Below are 24,793 nucleotides of genomic sequence, written 5' to 3' on the forward strand. Positions count from 1 at the left end.
ATGTCAATGGCTTGTGGTCGGTGAATATAATGAGTTCTCGGCCTTCGAATATTTTTCTGAAGTATTTTACTGACATGTAGATAGCTTGAAGTTCGCGATCGTAGGTGCTGTACTTCGTTTGCGCTGTTGTAAATTTCTTCGAGAAGTAGCCGAGTGGTTGCCATTTGTTATTGTTGAATTGTTGTATTACAGCTCCCGCTGCGGTGTCCGAGGCGTCGGAGAAAATAGCGATCGGTGCTTTATGATTCGGGTGGGCGAGCAAAACAGCGTTTTTGATGCTATTTTTGCATGCCGTGAATGCTTCTTTTGATGTCTCGTTCCACTCGATCGGTGTCTTGTCTCGCTTTTTCGCATTATGTAGGTATGCGTGTAGCGGGGCTTGAATAGTGGCGGCGTTCGGTATGCTGTCTCGGTAGAAATTTAGCATACCGAGGAAACGTCGCAATTCTTCTATGTTTTTTGGTAATGGGAATTCTTCTATTGCTTGTAGTTTGTCTTGTGGCGGCTTGATTCCGTCGCTATTTACGGTGAAGCCGAGGAATTTTACTTCGTTATTTCCGAGTACACATTTGGCTGGGTTGATCGTGATTCCGTTTTCTTCTAGACGTTGAAGAACACACCGCAGGTGTTGGCGATGTTCTTCTTCGCTGCTGGATGCGATCAACAAGTCGTCGATGAACGAGAAGACGAAGTCGTAGCCTTGCAGTATTTCGTGTATAAAACGTTGAAATGTCTGGCCTGCGTTCCTAAGGCCGGGACACATTCTCGGGAATTCGAATAAACCGAATGGTGTGATGATTGCTGTCTTCTCTATATCCTCTTCATGGACTGGTAATTGCTGGTAGGCTCGGTTTAAGTCGATCGTTGAGAAAATAGTTTTTCCGGCGAGTTGAAAGGTGAAGTCTCGTAGCCGGGGAATAGGGTAGCGGTCGGGCTTCGTTACTGCGTTTAGTCGTCGGTAGTCGCCGCACACCCTTATGTCGCCGTTCTTCTTTGGTACGACGTGAAGCGGAGAAGACCAGGCGCTCTTGCTGGGACGACAGAGACCTTGTTGCATCATATTTTCGAATTCTTTTTTCACTTGATTGTAGCGATGTGGCTGTAGCGGTCGGGCGCGACAATGTAGCGGTGGCCCAGACGTTTCGATGAAGTGTTCGACACTGTGTTTCGGCGTAATATTCATCGCTGTCAATCTCGTGATGCCGGGGAAGTCTTCTAGTATGTCGTGGTACGCCTGCGTGCTGTCGACACTACGGACAGTAGGTACGTCCGTGTAGCGTACGGGAGCGTTAATATGTAGACTGGTTCTCCCGTCGATGAGTCTTCTATTTTTCAAGTCGACTATGAGTTCGTGGTGTTGCAGGAAGTCGGCACCGAGGATTGGCTTCGAGACTGCTGCGACAATAAACTTCCATTTGTACGGTCGGCGAAGTCCGATGTTGAGTTCAAGTGTCTTCTCGCCGTATGTCGGTATGACGGTGTTGTTGGCGGCGTACAGTTGAAAAGGTAGCGGCTGGAGATGGAGGCCTTTCTTTTTCGGTATGACGGATATGTTTGCACCCGTGTCTACCAAAAAAGTGAGATTCGTAGTCTTGTCCGTGACGAATAGGCGGTATTGTTTGTTGTGAACGCCGGATTCCGCCGCTGCCAACGTTCTGTCTAGTTTTCCGTCGTGTTGAATGTACACGGTTGTGTACATTTTCTTGCTTCCTTGCCGAATCTGTTGTGGTAGTAACAGAAAGGTGATGGTGATGGAGATCGTGGATGCGAAAATGACCGCTGACGGAATCGGGATGTCGATCTGTATCTTGAGCGTTGATAGTGTCCTCTTCTATAATTATTGCTATCGAACTGTCGTTTTTTTAGTTCGGCGACCTCTAGGGAGAGTTTTCTTATTTCTTCTATGAGAAGGCACTCGATGTTCGGTGATGTTGATGCGGGGCTATTTACACGATGAGTTGATGAGATGCTATTTACAGTATTTACATGTGACTGCTCCATTATTTTGTCGGCCAGCGCAGCTTGCTCGTCGAGTGTGGTCTTCGCCTTGAATGTTTCGCTGACGGCCAGGACGGAGCGAATATTTGTCGGGAGGAGATTGGCCCACATCAGCTGTAGGGTGGAATCGGGGACCTTGTTGCGAGCCAGGTTTCGCATACGTCTGAGTAATTGTGATGGTTTCTGGTCTCCCAATTCCATGTCTGACAGCAGTGTTTGGAATTGCCGACTGTCGGATTCTTCGTATGCGGAGATGAGCCGGTCTTTGAGGGCTTGGTATTCGTTTGTCTCTGGCGGGTTGTACAGTAGGTCGGCGATTTGTTCGATGTCTTCTTTTTCCAGACGAGCGATGACCATCTGGGAGAGCTGGCTTTGGTTTTTCTGCAGGCTGCTGGTGGCTGCTTCGAAGGTGACGAACCAGAGCCTGGGTTTGTCCCTCCAGAATGGCGGGATTCGCATTGACAGGGCAATGCCGGCGATTTCCTGTGATGACGGTGACGTCGCCGTGTAGCTGGTGAGTGCCGAGGTTTCGGGCAGGGATTCGCCTCTGTTTTCCATTGTGATGCAGGGTGCAGGTGCAGCGATTCGAGGTGCAGTGTCGTCGTGCAGAGTTTTCCCGAGCAGAGTTTCCTCTTGAAGGTACTTGCTGCTCTTCGGGCAGAGTTTCTTCTTGCAGAGGTTGCTTGTTGTCCTTCGGGGTCACCAGTTTAGAGGACCGGTTAGTCTCTCTAAGAGTTCACTAGAGGTCGGAGGAGTAAAGAGTAAAACTCGATTTACTGTGGTGAACTGAAGTGATTTATTTACAAAAATGCGCTGCTTATATACAAAAAAATGAGTTAATTATTATTATTACAAAATGTACAAAGGTTAAAAGATTGATTGTGATTGGCTATTACAATTAGAAAGAGATGTACAGAAAGGGATAACAACATTTACAAAAATTAGAAAGGGAAAAAAATTGAATAAGAAATATTTACAAGGTAATTATGATTGCCGCGCGAGAAACTGGCCGCGCCGCGGCGCGCGGCGCTGGCATCGCCCGAGTATAAATATGGGCTCTCGCGGGCCGCGAATTCAGTTCGCCCGCGCGCGCCATTCCGATATCGTCTCGCTGCTGCTCGTCGCTACGCCGGTAATAACAGTAGTGCCGCCATTTTGTGAAGATGTTATGAAGAATTCTTATTAGAAAAACGCCCTTTTCAGGGCCGGTTCATGTCCGGTATTATTACACGGACAGCTGTTTCTCTTGTCATTGCGAACGTACGTTCTTTGCAGAGCGATTTTCTTCTGTGTTTCAACTTCTATAACGAACGTATACAAAGACGGCGTGCGTTCTTTTCAGAGCGCGTTGTTTTCTTTGTTTCATCGGCGAACGAACGTAGGTACTGCTACAATAGTATCGTTATAGAGAGTGCTGAAAATGGAATAGAAGAAATAAGGGATTTATCACTAGAAAACAAAAGACAGGAGTGTCTTAATGAATCAGAGTTTATAGAATACATTGATTATTTGGATCCTTGGACATTAGATGTTTTGCTTGCCAACTATAATCCTGAATCTGAAGATAAAAAATACGAACATATGGGAAACAACATATTGGCTCACGTAGTATACACTCTACTAGAACTGAAATATCCACTGCCCGCCAAAAAAGTGGCAGCTAATCTTCCAGATTATAGTGCTAAATCTCTAGTGATAGATATCCCTAACGCATCTATAGATTCAGCTATGCAAAAATTGCTTAACAAGAAAAACATTTTTGTTTTGCGAGTCGAATCTTGTGTTGACTTTTGCCTCAGGCAGTACAAAACAGAAATGATAGGAAGTATCGATATATCTTTGGCATTTGAAAAACTTGCAGAAAGTGCTAAAGAAGAAAATACGAAAGAATTTCATAAAAATTTGTTAAGCCAGAGAAAGTTAAGTAGCAACAAAAGTGAGGTATTGCTTATAACTCATGATCATAATTCTAAACAAACCCAGACTCCTAAAGCCATACCAGAAGAGGATATCGTTTTAAGTAAAGCGGCATATCTCGGTAAACAAGCTTTTGAAATTTTATCATCTGGAGATTCCTTGCCGAATGATTTAATAGCGTCTATGCTTGCTGAATATATAAAAGACCAGAAAGATATTAGAGGTTTTGTTATTTTGAATTATCCTAATACTTATAGTGAAGCGCAAATATTAGAAGAAATATTTTCTGGCAAAAAGCCACCTGATGATTTTGAATATGTATACAATGATGAATCAATTCTTGAAGAAAGTATAGAATGTCAAATCGATAATATAGAAGATCCATTAAAAGAATATAGGAAATCCAAAATTTTAAAGTTAGACAAAATTGGTTCTGAAAACACATTAACCAGTTACTTTAATTCCTACATAAAATTAAAAAAAAGTGAAAAAATTGATAAAGAAATTTTTATTTGGGATTTGGAAAAAGAAAACTCTGAATCCGTTGATAGATTTTATTCAGAGGTTGGTGTGAATTATAGCATGTACTATGAAGATATAGATAAAACGCAGTTAGCTTTAATATGCAGATATGTTATTGGAGATTACGAGTTCCCGATAAAATCTGACGATGAATTGTTTGGAACAAATGTTTTGGATGAATTAGAATTTCCAGCTGAAAACAAAAAGCCGAAATCAAAAGTTATTAAACCTGAAAGCTCGAACAATAAAAACGGTAAGCAGAATAAGGATGTAAATACAAAGAGCAATTTAATAACAAATAGTGATGCGATGCAGATGGATACCGAACACGTTTCTAAAGTTAATTTAATGGAAAATGTTGTCGGACGAAAATCTTCTCGTAAGTCTTCTACATCTATTGGTCATAACATAACTTGGAAAGATGCAAAAGAAACTTTAGCTGGTGACGAAAACTGGGAATACAGTAAAATAAAAATTGCAGAAAAACTGGGTCTCGAACTGGCCAGTTGTTGGGAAGAAATAGAAAAATGTTACGTTAATAATATACAACAATTACTTCTCAGTAAACGCCTACAAATGCATTGTTTAGTACCTTACACAACTTTTGTTTGCGATAAAATGAAACATCTAGTTATGCATCCATCTCCTAAGCAAGATTTAGTATGTAAATTTCTGCAAGAATATAATAATATAGAAGACGATTGGCGTGAAAATAATATTACCAGAAATGAGTGGCACTGTAGAGTCAAAGAACTTAAAAATAGGCTATATGATATCTGTGATGAAAGGAAACAATATTCAGAAGAAGAAAAACATTCCATTATTAGTGAAAATTGGATTTGCGATGAATTAATCGTTTTAGCGAACACATATGTTTCGTTAATGCAAACAGAATTAAATAGGTAATTTTTTTTTAATGAAATAAGGGGGCAAACGAGCAAACGGGTCACCTGATGGAAAGCAACTTCCGTCACCCATAGACACTCGCAGCTTTTAAGAGGGAATAGGGTAATAGGAGAGGGTAGGGGAGGGAAGGGAAGGGAATAGGGGAGGGTAGGGAAGGGAATAGGGTAGGGGATTGGGCCTCCGATAAACTCACTCACTCGGTGAAACACAGCGCAAGCGCTGTTTCACGCCGATTTTCTGTGAGAACGTGGTATTTCTCCGGTCGAGCCGGCCCATTCGTGCCGAAGCATGGCTCTCCCACGTATATATGTGTTATTGCTTAGTATTATTGACGTCTTCTTAACACTTTAAGGCTGTCCTCACACAGCCGGAATGTCTCTCTGAATTCATAATCTGAATTCATATTATTAATTCAGAAAGACCGGAATACCATACAATATCAGTACACTCCACACACATTCAGATTTTTTCAGAGTATGAATTTCATAGATCGATCTGTAAGAATATGAATTTCCGATTATGAAATTCCGGCTGTGTGAGGCCAGCCTTAGGGCGTTTGTGCACTACACGGAATTTTACCGTCCGGCGTTCATAGCTTTCACGTTTGCCATATAAATAAGGTAGGAAATCGAGATGCCGCGCCGCGCCGCTCCGGATGGTAAAATTCCGTGTAGTGCACAAACGCCCTTACAGTCGTACTCAGAGACATTTAATTATGATTAACCTTCATTTTAATGAAAAGTTTGACAGATTGTTTGGGGCTTATGTCAACATTTTGAATTAAGTAATTAATGTTCCATTCTGAGTGCGCCAATTACTTGTGAGTTATGAGTTATGACTTTATGAGTTATGTTAAAAGTAAAAAACAAAATACATCGTATTAAGAATAATATTATTGTATTTTTTATTACAGATTCATATTAACATATCAAATTTTGCATGACTATTACATCTCCATGGTTAGTAAACCTCTATCACAACGACTACCTCTTAAAGAGTTAAACAAACATGAAAGAAATTTTGCCGAAACCGCCAGTACTACAAAGACAAGGGCAAGTGAGGAAAAATATCGACTTCTAAAAGAAGCGTTCTTAGATCTGCAATTAAGAAATATTAATATCGATAATCATAATAATCCGCTGAATGTATTTATTGATGATAATGTGAAATTGGCTCATAAAATCATCCAAGAGATTAGTGAATCTTATAAAACTCTAATAGGGCATGAAACTAATGACTTGGTATCGAAATTTCAAAACGCTTCTTCCTCAAGTTTAAAAAAAAGAGTCGAGAAAGATTTCAAAATTCTTGGTGATTCTGTAGAGGTACAAAAGTTCGAATACCTTAAATGTATGCAAGAATGGAAAATGGGTTGTATGGGTGAAACATGTCGCGCAAATTTACGCATAACTATCCTACAGAAAAAATGCTACGAAGATATGCAGATATTTTGCGACCAAATTTTTAATGCCTTTAAAAATATTCAGGACTACATTGATGATATCTACTTAAATGAAATTAAATCAGTTGACAGCTTGTCGAAATATCTACAAATGGCAATAGAAACGAATAGAAAAATTCCTGAAAACCTACTCTTAACGGGAGACACATTAGTTATAGATTTTAACGTTCTTCAGATGCAATCTGTAATAAATAGTGAATCAGATATACCAGAAGAAGTCACAGGAGAAATGGAGTTTAAATTATGTCAGTTAGCATTGTTACAGGACTCATTTAAAATCGTAGCTCCGACTGGTATCACAATACAACAAGCGTTTATTTATGTACTACAAGATTTTGTTGTTTTCGGGAAAGAATCGTGCAAAGGTCCGACATTTCCCCTAACGTGGAGACGAATTGACCCGGAGAGAATTCCTGAATTTGTCTTTTCAATTTTTGGAGAAAATTTGTACGTTGATTGGAGAGATTTTCTGATTTATTGTCTCAATATACCGTTCCCTACAACTGACGAACTCCTAGATATACGAAAGAAGCTTCGCTGTCAAGAATCAGAATCTAAAGAACTTATAGATAGAGAGATATTTTTAAGTACTCCACTGTGGTTTGAAAATAGCTTGGATGACATCGACAAAACGTCTAAACTAAGAAATACTTTGCTAAAACACTTTTTGTTCGAATTATTTGAAGTTTCGAAAGATGTGATGAATTATACAGCTTTATTGCTTGCATTTTGTAAAGCAAAGAATCCAAAAGAAGGGTTTTCCAAAGCACTAGCTCTAGCTTTAGGGAAAAAAGTATGCTATTCGACGGAGGAATGCGAAGAAGCTGTAAATAACTTGATAAAAGCGAAAAAATCAAAAGATCAAGCTTACGAAGATACAAATAATCTTTTAGATTTAATCATACATAATGTATTAGACATCTGTACGGGTACAATTCTATTAGAGTTAAACGATAATGAGACAAAACCTGTAAGAAAAGGTAAAGGTAAAATGTCACGCCGATCAAAAACAAGTGCCAGGCTAAGTCATGCAGAAATTAATAAACCAGTCTTCAGCCAGTCTTCCCCAGAAAAGTCTGAAATAAAAATGATTTTTATGAATCCAGTAAAAGGCAAGTCTGTCACCGGATACAACAAAGAAAAAGAACAGAAAGAAGGAAAACCAGATGATTATTCTGATATCATTTATAGTGTTTCGAGAACCATTATCTGGAAGGTGCTTGAAATATGCGTTCCCTGGCATTTAAAACTATTCAACCAGGATAAGTGCACTTACAAAGTTGTTATTAATGATGTTATTGATCAGATGGAAAAGTATAATGAAGACAAAAGCATTTATGTTTGCAAATTTTTAGCAGAACCTAAAATATGTAAATTCCTTCACAAGATAAAAAAGTTTTCGAAACCTGATATAAATGAAGAGATTCTGAAGATATTGGAGGAGTAGATAATAATAAATTCATAAATTTAATACTTAATTATATTATTATTAAAAGATACTATTGCATAAAAATTAAAAACACAATATTATCATTTTATTAGTTACAAAGTTTCGGTTAAGATAGCCGTGTGGCTTAACAAAACCAAGTAATAATACTTTAGGGTATGTATATTGTGTCTTTTCACTCCCTTGTTTAAAGTTCACAGTGAAAGTAGCAGCGCTAAAAGAGTATTTATTTAAACCTAGTATCTTATTTTAAACCTAATTTTATGGTCAAATTCATGCATTGCGGCATTTCTCATAAAAGGCAGAAAGCATTTTCTTGCGCTGCTACTTTTACAGTGAACTCTATACAAGGGACACTTAGACACTAGACACCCTAGGCCTTAAGTACACAAGTCTACAAGTGCTATAACACATGTTATAGCACTTGTAGACAACAACCAATCAGATAAGAAAGATAATCACAGGTTTCAATAGACAAATGATAGCAATACATCTTATCAATACAAGTTATCGATAAATGTTTAAATTCCTATTGGCTTGTATGCAGTAGTATATTTTTATGCCGTCGCGTCCTCCTTTTTCACCTTATTGCTTTAACGAACACAACAACAGCTAAAGCTATTTCAGCAGGTGGCGTAGTTAAGTAACACGAAGTCAATGAGTGTTTGCTATACCGAGCAAAGCTCGGTCATCCAGGTACTTAATCTACACTAATATTATAAAGAGGAAAACTTTGTTTGTATAATTGTAATGAATAGGCTCAAAAACTATTGGACCGATTTTTTAAATTATTTATAGTCAGTCGCGTCGAGTAAAAAGTTAAGGTTCGCGCACACTTTGTCGGCGCGTGCCGGGGCGTGTCGGGGCGTGTCGGGGCGTGCCGGGGCGGGTCGGGGCGCAGCGCAGCTCAAAATGCGGTATAGCACACTGTTGCCGGGGCGCAGCGGGTCTTGTCGGGCCGTGTCGCATTGACGGAAATCCGCCTAGCAAAAATCCGCGCCGATGCACCCCGGCACAGAGTGCGATACGCGCATCCGCTTCCATACAAATTGTATGGAGGCGGATTTTTGCGATGTGCCCCGGCACGCTGAGCCCCGGCACGGCCCGTCCTTTAGCGAGCACAGTAACGCAGTTTGTGCTATTTTCATACATAATATAATATATACTTTTTGGTTAGCTTAGCCAACCATAATAATATTAAGAACTTGCTTACTACATTCGGCAACTGACAATACGTTCAGTGTAAACGCAGCCTCATGACTCATGACTCATGAGTCATGAGTCTCATATCACGTAACACAACACAATATTTAATATTTTTTACAGCCGCAGAATCTGGCAACACACACTAGCTGTCAAATTTGAGCTGTCAGCCTGTCAAAACTCAAAAATGACAAAACAAAAGTCAGTTGAACGTCGTGGTTTGTTGAAGAAGGTGACTTCTTGCGGGTTTTGCTTAAATATTTCACTATAATTTCGCACTTTCACTATTAAACTGTGGATACTGTAATATAAACACTAGTACGGCTTATGTGTAATCATTCAATAGATATTATTTCAGTACGTGTAAATCTAACTTAGGAACATAAGTTGTGATTTTTACTTGTAGACTGGTTTTTGTGTGCAAATTAGTGTTTCTACTTAAATCACGCTTCCTGAGAATAAACATCGAGTTGCTTCGAGGCTCAAAGGTTAGTAATATCGATAATATTATGTATTTCAGCGGCTTGTGACTGGTAAACATTACCTACCCTTGGTCCAGTATACACAGTTCTATATTTAGATCTGTCGATGATCATGTGTTTGTTTTTATTATATTAACATCGCTTTCTATCTTTTCATCATACAAAATCAGAAGGACTGAGAACTTAGAAGATTACCTATAGTAGTAAATTTCCCATGTAGTGTAGAAAATACTAATATTCAAGTGGGTATTTATTAGAAAGCTGTTCTTCATCCCCAATACTAGTAAACGGTACATAAGTAATAGTTTTTTCGTTTTACAGGATCCATTACATAATAGAAGTTGAATAGGTCTATTGAAGACTGAAAGGCCATAAGATTGTAGAAAAGAGAATCTAAGAAACAATGATAAAAAAATCACATAATAAATAATTTGTTTTAAAAGTAAACATTTCTTTAAATAACATGCAAAGTTTGAGAAATGAAAGGAATCAAGTCTAAATCTTTACATTGTAGACTCACCAATAAGTACAAGTAGGTTAGGTAGGTACAATTTTTACCATGTCTGCTTCAGTATATTTTTTTAACCGACTTCCAAAAACGAGGAGGTTATACGTTTGGCTGTGGTTTTTTTTTTATTACTTTTATAATTCCTTTACTCCAATATACTAAAAAAGTAGATTGAATGTATGAACCACCCAGATTCTGGACCACTCTTGTTTTTACACCACAAAACTATAATTAAAGATGTGAAGAACCAGATAACTAACATTTTTATAACATAAGGACAATTACTAATTTTTTCCCTTAAAATTTTAACAAACCTTGTAACTTACCTACTTCATCATCTCGCTAATATAAATAATATAATATATTTACATAAAATCCACATTTTTTTATTTCAAAACATTTTCCCGGCCCTGAAACCTCCATTTAAGCATAAAACAGAATTTTTTAAACTGTAACTTACCTGCTTCTTCCACTCATGTCTTCAATTATGTTCGCAATATTTTAACAAGGAAGTAGTAGTCTTAAAATTTTGAGATAAATATATCACCTAAAACAAATCTTTGTTATCTACTGGTAAATATAATAAACAGTTAACAATCTTTTTTTTTCTACAATTACAAGGTTGTCCTTAACTTCTTATATTAATACAGCCTTTGAACAATAAAATTTATGCACAAGATTTCCATTGTCTATAGAAGGAAAATACCAAAGAATATTAATAACACATTCAGAAATTGTTACATATCAGGCATTTATTAATTTAATTAGCTAATCACTGGCGTATATTATATAGCGTTGACATGAAAACAATAAGTTTATTCACAGGAAAATGCTGGGAGAAACCCACTGCGTTTACACTTAGAATAGTAGTACGGGAGTCGGGAGCCCTAGACCAATTTTTTTTTATTACTAGCTAATTTTTTGTGAGTAGCTTCATTTTGATAAGACGAACAACATTTTTATTTGCGAAAAATCTCGAAAGTGGTAGCAAACAGATATAGAAAGGATTTCATACTTTGAATTGATGGTCCTAAAATATGGACTGTTTTATTTGTAGGACAATGTTACTCTTAAATTATATGACTTTTAATCTATCAATATGCAAAAAATCAGCTCGTTAGGGTTCTGTTCAACAATCCATCCAAAGTATATAAACATTTCTATCTTTGTTAGCTACCACTTTCGAAAATTTTCGCAAATAAAAATGTTGTTCGTCGTATCAAAATGAAGGCTACTCACAAAAAATTAGCTTGATAGTAATAAAAAAAACCGGCCAAGTGCGAGATAGACTCGCCCATGAAGGGTTCCGCAGCAGCAATAAGGTTTATTTCTATGAAATTAAAAGGTTTTTGATTTATTTTTATATTTCAGTTGATTTAATGAAAGTTAAATTAAGGTTTACCATTAGTGACGTATAAAAAAACTACTTGCTAGATCTCGTTCAAACCAATTTTCGTTGGTAGTTTTTATAGTAAAGTACATCATATATTTTTTTTAGAATTATCATGCATTTTACCACTTTGGAAGAGTCTCTCTCGCAAACTATTCAGGTTAGAAAAAAATTATATTAGAAACCTCAATATGATTTTTGAAGACCTATCCATATATACCCCACACGCATAGGTTAGATGAAAAAAATTTTTTTTTGTTTCAGTTGTACCTATGGGGACCCCTAAATTTTTTAATATTTTTTCCATTTTTGTATCAAAATCTTAATGCGGTTCACAGATTACATCTACTCACCAAGTTTCAATAGTATAGCTCTTATAGTTTCGGAGAAAAGTAGCTGTGACATACGGACGGACAGACAGACAGACAGACAGACATGACGAATCTATAAGGGTTCCGTTTTTGCCATATTTTGGCTACAGAACCCTAAAAAATGTTCTAGGGCTCCCGTACTACTATTCAAAGTGTAAATGCAGTGGGTTTCGCCCAGCATTTTCCTGTGAATAAACTTAGCACTTGCATATTGCAAAAGTAATTTACTATGTATGGGTAATTGCTACTAAGTGGAAAAATATATGTTAACATTGTTTATTTAACATTTTACGTTTGCTGTAAAGGGTTTTCTTTATCGGAGTATGGAAAAAGAACACAATTGGCTTTTGATTTTGGCTGTCTATGCATCCATGTTTTTTCTGATAAAGTATTTATTAAATGTAGCAAATAATTTTCATAGCCTGGTGAATTTTGATTTTCATAACTAATTATTTGAAAGTTTAAGTTTTATGAATGTAATAAAGTATGTACCTACATAATATTAATTATAGCTAAGTATCATTTTTTATTGCAGTTGTGTCTATCATGTGAAATTAATGTATTTTCAATGTTTTTGCAATAAAACAATATATTATATCTGTATTCATCAAAATTGATCTAATAATTAATGCAAAAAACAAGTTATTATCTGTTATTTTTAAGACAATTTTTGCAACTTTTAGAACCACTGTCCTACGTAAATGTACATATTTAATATACTATAAGAAGCTGCCCACATAATTTTTGATAAGTGTAAAATCCTTATTAGTTGTCACTATTGGTCATTGCTATCTTATCACAGGTACTGACGGTCGTGGTAGGTAAATATTGATCGACCAACTGACTATATACAAATATGTAAAGTCTATTTACAAAGTAAAAACGTTTTCTACCCGCATCTATTTCTTTATTGGTTATATTTTGTCATCTTTTAGTAAGCAATAAAAAATAAAATATTGTAAATTGCATAATTTTTTCCTGCTTTATTCGCCTGTTACATTGGCAAACTCCTTTAAATAGGGGCATAAAATTTCTAAAACATCTTTACTTCCATCCATACTTACTTACCTACTAATATTATAAATGATGAGAAAGTGAGCCAGTCTGTCTGTTACTTCTTCACGACCAAACAGCTGAATCGATTTTGCTGGGCACAGAGATAATTTTAGTGCCGGGAATGCACTTTATTTATCTTTTATCTTTTTTTGATTTTGGCGCAACGGAGTTGCGGGCGTCATCTAGTACTCAATATTATACATATTCGAAAGTGTGTCTGTCTGCCTGTTGCCACTTTACGCTAAACCCACTGAACCGATTCTAATGAAATTTGGTATATGCATACCAAGTTTGGAGTCCCAGGAAAAGACAGGAAAAATGTACGCTTCCCGCGCGACAAACCAATTACTGCGCATCTGAGTTGCAGAATAGTTAAGTTGACGCCGCGTTACAGTAAAAAACCGTGTTGGGTACGTTTTAGATTGCTTGTTTTCTATGAGAGACCGGCCCGGCCTCATAGAAAACAAGAAATGGAAAGGACGTAAGCGACAATTGACAAAATGGTTTTTGTCGCGTAATTTAAAAACCATAAATAAAATATTTCATTAAAAGCTATGGGCAAACAGTGTATACTTGAACCATTCTCATCTGTTGGCAAAATTAGAATCCTTTTTTTTATGCAATGATGAAAAACTTGTTACTACCGCGCGCGTTGTGAAGATTCAAATACGACCCAATTGGGCCGTCTGTTGTTTAGTCTGCATCGAGCGCAGTCACGAACGTGCTGTGTCTTGTCTTACCTAAATAAATTGAAAATGACGGCGTGCGCGTATCGAAAATGCACCAATTATGACTCGAAAGTAAACAAAACACATGGAATCTCTTACCATATGTCTAAATTGCAATAAATACCTCGATTATTTATTTTCAATTATTTTTCGAACAATCTGGGAAAGATCGAATTTTCGTCATAGCTCAGGCGAAGAAAGAGACAGCGATACGATTCGACGTTTAAAAATAGAAACTGCTTCTTTTATGTAAATGGTTTTTCATATCTTTTGTTTCACTTATCTGTCAAATTTGTCAATGTTTGCAATTTTGAATTTGAAAATTGTTCGGAAGAGATTTAAGCCGGAAAATAGTATGGACGTAACATATCTGTATATGTAGAATATCATTGGTGTTATGTATAAAAGTTGACCAATCGTGTTAATTGTTATGCTATGGGTAATTCAAAGACAAAGACAGCATGAATACTGACAATGAACTTTAATTTCTTAGCTTTAGGGGGGTATTACATTATCATTTATATATGATCATTTCTATGATCATATATAGGATCCAAGATATATGATCATTTGATAATATCTGCATATTACATTGACATAATATTTCATTGATCCTATTTTACGTCATATGTGGTTTCAATAGCCAATGGAGAGCGCTAACGCTGACAGGCATTGACGTCAGGGTTACTAGATCTCAGACAATTTGATTTGTCAAAAGACATCGTCATTTTTAATATGGCTTGTTTTTTGTTATTTCAGCAAGATTATCCAAGTATATAATTAGAAAAATAATTACATTACATTATTTGAAACATATTAACGAACAAGAAATTAAAAACTCTTTTTTATATTAAATAACTGGCAACACCTATTTCTATGACCGTATTGGATCCAATCTCTCAGCAAATGTCAAAAATCTATGATCAAGGAAGAAATTAATCATATGTCTATATTACATTATCCAATATCATTGACTCAATGATCTCGGATCCAATATATATGATAATCTAATATCCCCCTTAGTCATTGCTGAGAAAAATCGATATCGCTACAACCATTATCAAGGCGTCATCTTAAAAATAAAAGTATCAAGTTTGAAATGCTTCTCATGGATCTTTTGAGAATATTGCAGACATTTACCTCGATAGTGGAAAAACCAGACACAATAGCTTTAAACCTATTGTTATTGCGGTCGCCGGTGACCGCTTGGAATGGGGCTTGAGGCAGAGCGAATTCCCCTCTAGTTCTGGCGAGCGATGTTAAACTTGTGCGTGGCCTAATATCATTTTTTTACGTAGGTCAGTTATCTACGTGACAACTGTGTCACTTATCTACGTGACAATAGTCTGTTCACCTACATCGAAATGAATATGAAACTGTGTTGAATAAGTCAATACTATTTAGTATTTACTATTTAGTATTCATATGATAGTGCTGCAGAGGTCGAGAGAGTTCGTTTTGTTTACTGCACTTAATGCATTATAAAAATTTATAGTTGTTAGGGCCAATGATCCCTTTGATTGGGTCAAAAAATTGGTTTTTGACCAATATGCCCGTCGTGATAAGAAAGACGAAAAGAAAAAAGGTCGTTAAACATTTTACATATACGTCGCAGTCGTGGCTAGAAATTGAACCTTTCAGACTTGAAGGCAGACTGTCCTGACTCCTGACTTCCTGAGTCCTCTGTCCTGGCACACCGACCAACAGAATGACAAGCTTCTTGTGTATTGGTTCTTTTTTTATGATAAGGTCTACTAGCATGGAATGCTACTGCTGACCTTCGTCGTTACTCGTTACTGCCGCAGAAGTATTCCGGGGAATGTTTCCGGCGGCGGCAGGAGCAGCGGCTGTGGTTGAATCAAAACTTCCCATAGAACGTAAGCTTAAGTACTAAGTATATATATTATATAATATATTCAATACTTTAATATTATAAAGCAGAAGAGTTTGTTTGTTTGTTTGAACGCGCTAATCTCAGGAAGTACTGGTCCGATTTGAAAAATTATTTCAGTGTTTGATGGCCCCTTTACGGAGGAAGGCTATAGGCTATATATTATCACCCTAAGACTAATAGGAGCGAAGGTAAAGAGGAAAACGTGAAAAAAGCGGGGAAAAATATTTGAAACTGCTTATTTCATGGAGCTATTTTTATGTTATTTGGTACAGATATAGAATAGACCACGTGAGACATAGGCTATTTATTTGCGGGAAATGTACGGTTTCCGTGAAATTCCTCATTTACGCGGGCTTCGCCGCACGGAACGTCTAGTATATTAGATATTTCGCAAAATTATTCGCAATACATTGTGTATATTGCTAATCATCACATTAATAAGTAACCTTCAGAGTTCAGGTATATTAACGTCGATCGATTTTCACCTTTGATTTGCTTAAAAAGCAATCAATTAAGTGCAGTTTGAATTCTTTGCCAATAAATTCATCAATAAAAAACAAACATTCGAAAAAACAATGGCTTGTTCTATTTTCGAATGTTTTTTTGTTATTCGAAAGGGGACAGTCGTTTAAATCACTCGAGGCGGGTGCTCAATGAAAAATCTCTTGAGATAGTTCCCAATGTTTGCGCATTGCGCTAATTCTGAACACTAAAAGTTATTGATTTTATAGAATACTAAAATATTTTAGTGTAGTCTGGCTATTTGACAATGTAGTACGCTGTATACCTACTAAGTATCCAATCTTATCTTATATCTTTAAACGAGCAATTCTTGTATTGTATATATATTTATAATTGGAATCTCGGAATCGGCTCCAACGATTTTCATGAAATTTAGTATATAGGGGGTTTCGGGGACCATAAATCGATCTAGCTAGGAATCGTTTTTAGAAAATGTCATTTAATTCGTGTTTTATCGAATACCGAGCAAAGCTCGGTCAAATAGCTAGTATCCATAATATTAGAAAAGCGAAAGTGTGACAGAGTGTCTATCCGTTAGGCTGGCTTCACATAGTCGCGCGGCTGCAGCGCTGCTGCCGCACTGCTTGCGACGTAATGTTAGAGTTACCATCACCTTTATTGCCGTCGCCGGTTTAGCATGACAAAAATCCCGGACATTTGGCCGAAATATGGCTATTTCCCCGGACACCCATTAAAAACTACTATTACTACCCAATTTTTTCAACAAAAATTTGTAAAAATTTGATTAACTTAAATCCTTGAAATCGTACTTGGTTTTGATCAAAGATGGAAGAAAGTGTGTATGCTTAGCGAGTTTTTATCTTTCGTTTATTGCTGCCTGGCCAAAAAGTTGGATTTCTCTCAACAAAAGTCTCCATCCGGATTTCACTCGGACACTTTTCAAAAACCCGGCCGGACGGTCCCCGGACGCCCTTCAAACTAGGACAAATCCGGGGAAATCCGAACGGATGGCAATCCTACGTAATGTGAAGGCGCTCTTACCTCTTCACGGCCTGCATGCCGCTGAAACGATTCTGCTGTTTGGTATGGGACACTTTGAGTCCCGGGAAAGGTAATAGGATACTTGTTATCCCGGAAAATTTTGGCGCAACGGAGTATCCTAATTCCTAGGGAGTATTTTAGGCAGAATGATGCGAAGCAGAATATTAAATTGAAATACCTACTACTTTGAAGACGTATGTGTAGCATTTCATAACAACTAATAACCGTGTATTAATCGATATTAATCAGGAAACAATAAAATAGAAAACAAAGAACGACCTCATTTAACTATACCAACAATGCTATAATAGTCTGTGATCTTATAGGTCTATAACTATAATAAAATCCATACTTTACTAATTCTATAAATGTGAAAGTGTGTCTGTCTGTCTGTTACCTCTTCACGTCCAAAAAGCTGAATTGAAATTGCTGATATGGAGATACTTTGAGTCCCAGGAAGGGACAAATGATACTTTTTATCCCGGAAAAATGTACGGTACGGAAAAATAAACGAGTTTTGGCGCAACGGAGTTGCGGCGTCATCTAGTAATCAACTTGCACAATCATATTATCTTTTTCCTGTAAATACTAATGCTATGACTAAACTGAAGCCACCGCATGTAAGCCTATCTAATCCAACAGATTATAATGCTATCTTCAAAAATGACGTACCCCACTGTTTACTTTCTCTACCATTTTAACTCACTTCATCGAGGCAAAGACGACTCTGTAGGCCTATTACGAAACCGTTTTGAGACTCAAACAATCGGACGAGAATGCCGCGTCCTGCTCTAACAACGTCATTTCACGTTTGTTAGAGTGGGACACAACATTCTCGTGCGATTGTTTGAGTCTCAATTTGAGACTGAAACAAAACAAAAACGCGTGGCCGAAAATCATTTCTAATATTATAAATGCGAAAGTATATCTGTCTATCTGTCAGTTACCTCTTCACGCCCGGCTGCATCGATTTTGCTGAAATTTGGTATGGAGATACTTTGAGTCCCGGATAATGTACAGCTAACGCGCGATGAACGAATTTAGGCGCAGCGGAGTTGTGGGTGTTAGTATCAGAAGATGGCACCACGTACGCACCGTGTATATTTGGCAGAAAAATTCTATTTGGCATAGAGCCTATTTACACCATTTCTCAAAAAGCAGAAAAAGTCAGGTGTTTTGAAATATTTTCGTGTTAACTACCGATACAATGTCACCCATACTAAAGTCTTTGTTGCAAACAAATTAGATTCGGTATAGTAATGATGTTAATAGTGGTACCGTGAACAGTGTGGAAAATGTACATTTAAAATACATGTCTTTGTTTATGTAACGTGAAGGACTCATGTTAGAACAGTTAACGCTGACGGTAAAAAAGGTTTGCGTCTGTTTTTTTTGAGTATAGAAACCCTAAGATTGTATTTATTACCCTGCGTCCGCACAAATGAGCGGTTTGGCCGCTACAGCGCGGCGCAAGATCACAATCAATTTGTATGTAATGATTTATTTAAATACGACGCGGTCGCGCCGCGGTGAACCTATAGCCTGTCATAATCATTTACACGTGGGAGAGCCATGCTTCCGCACGAATGGGCCGGCTCGACCGGAGAAATATCACAGGCTCACAGAAAACCGGCGTGAAGCAGCGCTTGCGCTGTATTTCGTCGAGTGAGTGAGTTTACCGGAGGCCCAATACCCTACCCTATTCCCTTCCCTACCCTCCCCTATTCCCTTCCCATCCCTATCCTCCCCTATTAAGTACCCTATTCCCTCTTAAAAGGCCGGCAACGCACCTGCAGCTCTTCTGATGCTGCGAGTGTCCATGGGCGACGGAAGTTGTTTTCCATCAGGTGACCCGTTTGCTCGTTTGCGCCCTTATTTCATTAAAAAAAACTGGCATTTCATTTGAAATTTAGTCGGTCGTGGTCGCTGGCGGCAAAGATCGAAACCATTCGAAACGTTACCTTAAGTCTGCAGGAAGATTCGGGCTTGAATGATCAAAACCTCTCCTTAATAACTTGTTACTTGATGTAGGTTCAGCGAACACGCAACAACGAACAAAATTATAGGTACTTGGTCTAGATCAGTGGTTCCCAATTAGTTTTTGCTGCGTACCACTTCAAAAAAGACCTCAAACCTGCGTACCCCTTATTGTAGCAATCACACTAATAATATTATAAATGCGAAAGTTTGTGAGTGTGTGTATGTTCGTTACTTTTTCATTCTCAAACGCCTGGACCAATTTTGATGAAATTACCAATACAGGTAGTAAGTTGACACCCTGGATTAACATCCGGAAATTATTCTTGTTTTTACTGATAGCCGCACGTACCCCTTGATGCAATTTCACGTACCCCTGGGGGTACGCGTACCACTAATTGGGAAACACTGGTCTAGATAATGCCCGCAAATCGGTTTCGCCAAAGTTCGTTTATCGCGCGGGACTGGAGCCGTACAATTTACCGGGATAGTACCTTCCTTCCGGGATAGTCCGTTGTCCTTTCCCGGGACTCTCAACCATAACCAGCAGAAATCGGTTCAGCGGTTTGGGCGTGAAGAGGTAACAGACAGACAGACAGGTATACTTACGCATTTATACTCGTAATTCGTAATATTAGTATGGATATCATTGATGGAAGGTAATGTGGAACAGCTGAATCCCAAGTCACATTTTACAACATGGTGATGGTTTTTATACAATGATCGTAATGATCTAGACTATCTTTTAAATTTATCAGTTATACTTTTTTTTATGAAATAAGGGGGCAAACGAGCAAACGGGTCAACTGATGGAAAGCAACTTCCGTCGCCCATGGACACTCGCAGCATCAGAAGAGCTGCAGGTGCGTTGCCGGTCTTTTAAGAGGGAACAGGGTAATAGGGGAGGGTAGGGATGGGAAGGGAAGGGAAGGGAATAGGGGAGGGTAGGGAAGGGAATAGGGTAGGGGATTGGGCCTCCGGTAAACTCACTCACTCGGCGAAACACAGCGTAAGCGCTGTTTCACGCCGGTTTTCTGTGAGAACGTGGTATTTCGCCGGTCGAGCCGGCCCATTCGTGCCGAAGCATGGCTCTCCCACGTATAGGTACTAGTTTTGTATGAAAAATGTAAGCTGTTAAGAGTTTGAGTTTTGAATTTAAATAGAACGAAACTATAGTGCGATAAAGATCTTTAATTAACACTTGTGATCTACACTGCCATGTCGTAGTTGCCTTGTGTTAATATGTTTATATTATGTTGTAATATTAACTGTAACTTCCTCCTGGCAAGGTCAGACAAGGATGTCGTGACGATATATTTTAAGATCGTCTGGTGACAGTTTTAATAAGATTTTTAAGGCCGGCAACGCACATGAAGCTATTCTGATGTTGCGAGCGTACGTAGGCGATGGTAGTTGCTTTCCACCAGGTGACCCGTTTGCTCGTTTGCCCCCTTATTTTATAAATAATAGTTAGAGTTAGCATGCTGTTAAGCTATTTAGTAAGGATGATTAAAGTTGCTACATGTTGCTTTAACACGAAAAAGTATAATGAAAATTGCATAGTTTAATATTAATGCAGGATATTTATTAAGTTTAGTAGCACATATAAAGAGAAAGCCTTGGAAAAAACAAAGGCTTCTTTTTATCGCAGAAAAAAATTACGGTTCCCATGGGATACTCCTATGGACTATGTAGCGAAGTGATGTCATTAAATAATTAAACATACACAGTTTTACATGCCATGATGTATATGTATGGTTCGTATGTATGATATAATAACATCAATTGTCAATACTTTAATAGGGAAACGTTTAATAGCTTCAAGGCTGCCGCTTTTAACTAATTGTAGAGATAACATTTTTTTTTGTGTCGCCTACAGCGGCAGTTCTAGTCTGGACTCTGGAGCCTTGACCCTTGGCCCTAAATTACCTCGTTAACTGGAGAAAGCTGTAGAATTTTAGGGTTTTATATAATACGACACACAAAATTTTGATAAATCGATCATCGCGCGCGAATCGTACATTTTTCCAGGATATAAACTCCTCTTTTCCCGGGACTTAAAGTATCTCCATAAAAAAAATATATTTTTTTCGTAATAAAAGCTTAAATTATCCTTTTCCAATTATTCCCTACAATATATTATCCTAATTGGTTCAGCGGTTTGAGCGTGAAGAGGTAACAGACGGACACACTTTCGCTTTTACAATAGTAGTATGGATGTTATCGTTAACAGGTAAATAGATCGAGAGACGCGAGGTTCATAACAACTTGGAAAAACCCATGTTTATCACAAATATCTTTACACTTATGTAGACCTAACTACAGGTACTTTTTTTCTGTAAAATCCTATTGAAATACTATACAGAATTATACTAGATGACCGGGTGAACTTCGTATCTTAATATAAACCTTCTCTCATCTCTGGACATTCACGAACATTTCAAGACTAAGATTAGCCAAATCGGTTCAGCCATACTCGAGTTTTAGCGAGACCAACAAAATTCAAAATATACGAGACAAGCAAATGTATATTATCATGACTAGCTGTCCCGGCAAACGTTGTTTTGCCGTATAAAGTTATTATTTTATTGAAGTGAGTAAATAAGTGCGGCACCGTGGCAACGTCCATCGCTATCCCGTCGCACAAACAATGGTCGCCGCCAGCCTCGAGTTGTAATAATTTACTATTATTTATTCAATTAATGCACATATCAATATAAAAATTAGCCAATAGCCGATTCACATACCTACTGAATATGCATATAAAATTTGGTAACAATCCAGTAAAGCTGTTTCGGAGGAGTGCAGCGAGGCGCACTGTCATTTACATACATTTGCTTGTAATCTCGTGTTGTAGCCGCCAAACCGCGCGTTTGGGCGGGCGCATAATATAAGTCCAGCTGCATCAAACTAGGAAATTAGCACAGTTCTAAAACTGTATTGTGGTTGCACTGTACATTTGTCTATTTCGGCTCGTGTTGGGTCTCTATTAGTGAAATTGGTATTGTAGGCCGCCGCCCAGACGCTAGGCCAGACCGGCCTCCGCGCGGATATCACACTACTGCACATATTGTTAGTGTATGTCTTACTTTAATAGGGTTGTCAAACAGAATGGTGATTAATAATAATACTTTAGACCCTATACAAGGAACATATTTTAAAGCAGCGGTTCCCAAACATTTTTGGTGGCGGAACCCTTTTAAGAAGTGTTTGACGTACCCCCAAAAAGGATGTTTTTTCTTTGAATATAATGTTTCTATGCTGGTGTCTGATGATATTTCTAGAAACCATATATATAGCGCTCGTGGAGCAATCTGCTTACTTAATAATCTAAATTTTGTAAATATTAAAGCAAATAAAATATATATAGAACAGTAATTAATGGTATTTGGGTTATATTTAGTTAAAAACTACTTGTGGAAAATGAATATAATCATAAAAACTGGTTATGAGAGTGTAAAACGCTCAATAAGTTTCAAGGCCCAATCTATGCTAAAAGGAAATAAATCGGTGTTAGCAGGACATGTAAGGGATGTAGAAAAGCTAAGAACTAATGGCTATGTTATTTAATACGAGCCAATATAATTCGCCGAACATCGGTGACTTTAGCACCCTATAAAACAAGTTCAAACGTATTGTACTCAACCAACCAAAAAACGTAACTAAACATTTGGATAAAGCAAGTCTAAACATTTTTATTCATTCTTACAGATAGATAATAATGATCGGGTCGTTGCTGGAGTAAAATGCAGCTGCGTTTATAACCAGAGCGGCAAGTGCAAACATATTGCTGCTTTAATCAGTAACAAAAATACGAGCAATTCTTTATACTTGAAAAAAATAAATGTAATGTTTTTAAAAATCTTGTTTTTCTTTTTTTATTACAACATTAAAGTCGGAGTCTATTAATTTACTAAAACACTGCAAACATTCTTCATGTTTCTGAGTTACACTTTCAATCAATGAGTTTATAAAATAGTAACATAGAATATCATTGCTTTCAATATGGATTCTTACTCGAGCAATATCATTTAAAGTCCTTTCGGTTTCTTCTTGAGAGTACTCGTTTTATTTTGCTCAAAATGGGGGCATAATAATTTTAACTTTTTTACCCTTTCATCTAAAACTTGCTTACTTGAAAAACCTTTTTCATTCAAAACTCTATCTCCAGCTTCTAAAAGATCAGTTTAAACCAGATGTAGTATCTGGTTTATCGTCATTTGTGAGTCACTGTTTCTTCCACCTGATAGGTACTTTGGATTTAAATGAAATATTCTATGAAACTATCACTGCAAGTTTTGTCCAGAGAGAGAGAGAGAGACCATGGTGATCCATCATTCATCAACACTAAAATAATAGTTATGTACTCAATTAATATCTTTATAAAATGCAACTCAAATAAAATTGACTTGACTGATATTGCAATTTTAGGTTATATCGAATACTTTTTCATTTTTACAGCAGCTATCCATTTATATCTGATCTAATTTCCTAGTGGATTTAGGAAAAACATTAAATTAGTATACTGACTACCTATATCTGCTGTTATTTTTGCAGTCTACGATACAAAAATAATTAACCCAATTTCTAAAAGTTTCAAAACAAGATTGACAAGTTTCATTAACTATTAGCTGAGCCTCTTTGGTTGCATATTTTTGCCGCGGCAAGCGTGGCAATCGCTTTCTTTACCCCCTCCACCCACTTCACGCACGCTCCGAATAGCTTATAAGTGTTGTCAAATTAAAAATGGATTGTTGTTTTTTTATGAAATCTGAAATAGTCAATCCCTTAAACGGGGAGTCAAAGAAGAAAAATTAAATTTAAGGTCGACCATTGGGCGATCTCTAGTTTAAATGACTGCGCGGCCGCACCGCTTTTTACTTGCAATTATTGCTTGTGATCTCGCGGCGTAGCGGCCAAACCCACAGACATAGATCAAGATAGATTCCGCATGTCGCTCCATTTGTATGAAAAGAAGCGTGCCACTTTTTGACTACCTACCTACTGTGATGTACCGATGATAAGAAACGTGTCCATTATCTAGGCCAACGTTTCTATTTGAATTTATACAGCTCAATATACCACTTTCAGGCATTTATAGACATTTTTAAAATTCCGATTGACGTCCGATTCCGATAGCAGTCTGCTTACAGACTAAAGAAAATACTTTCGAAAGACGAGCATTGCTCGTCGTTTGGGAACGCAATATGGCACGCGAAGTACATATACATGCGGTATCCATCTTGATCTATGTCTGTGGCCAAACCGCTTTATCGCGCGGACGCATATAAATCGAGCCTAATCAAATCAGCTTACACTCACACCGGAACCAAGATTTTCATAAGTGGCAGCCCTAGACAAGAAGTGGCGAGACCGGCTGTCTGTCTGCGCATCCGTCGATGAGGTCA

At 37.6% G+C, this 24,793-nt stretch overlaps 2 protein-coding genes across 2 annotated transcripts in view; both read left to right on the forward strand.

Annotated features, from left to right (window-relative positions):
• Nucleotides 1–3,049: 3,049 nt before the first annotated feature.
• On the forward strand, nucleotides 3,050–8,252 carry LOC121735644 (sperm flagellar protein 2-like). The gene is made up of 4 exons (XM_042126542.1): nucleotides 3,050–3,130; nucleotides 3,202–3,217; nucleotides 3,407–5,339; nucleotides 6,257–8,252. The coding sequence occupies exons 1-4, from the start codon at nucleotides 3,050–3,052 to the stop codon at nucleotides 8,250–8,252; spliced, it is 4,026 nt and encodes a 1,341-aa protein (XP_041982476.1).
• Nucleotides 8,253–9,675: 1,423 nt separating this feature from the next.
• Nucleotides 9,676–24,793, forward strand: part of LOC121735304 (beta-1,4-N-acetylgalactosaminyltransferase bre-4) — a 182,411-nt gene continuing 167,293 nt past the window's right edge. The window contains exon 1 of the mRNA XM_042126085.1: nucleotides 9,676–9,943. The gene's annotated coding sequence lies outside the window, so the exon portion shown is untranslated. The remainder of the gene's footprint in view (nucleotides 9,944–24,793) is intronic.

Source organism: Aricia agestis, chromosome 17 (assembly GCF_905147365.1).
Source record: "Aricia agestis chromosome 17, ilAriAges1.1, whole genome shotgun sequence".
Taxonomy (NCBI): Eukaryota; Metazoa; Arthropoda; class Insecta; order Lepidoptera; family Lycaenidae; genus Aricia; species Aricia agestis.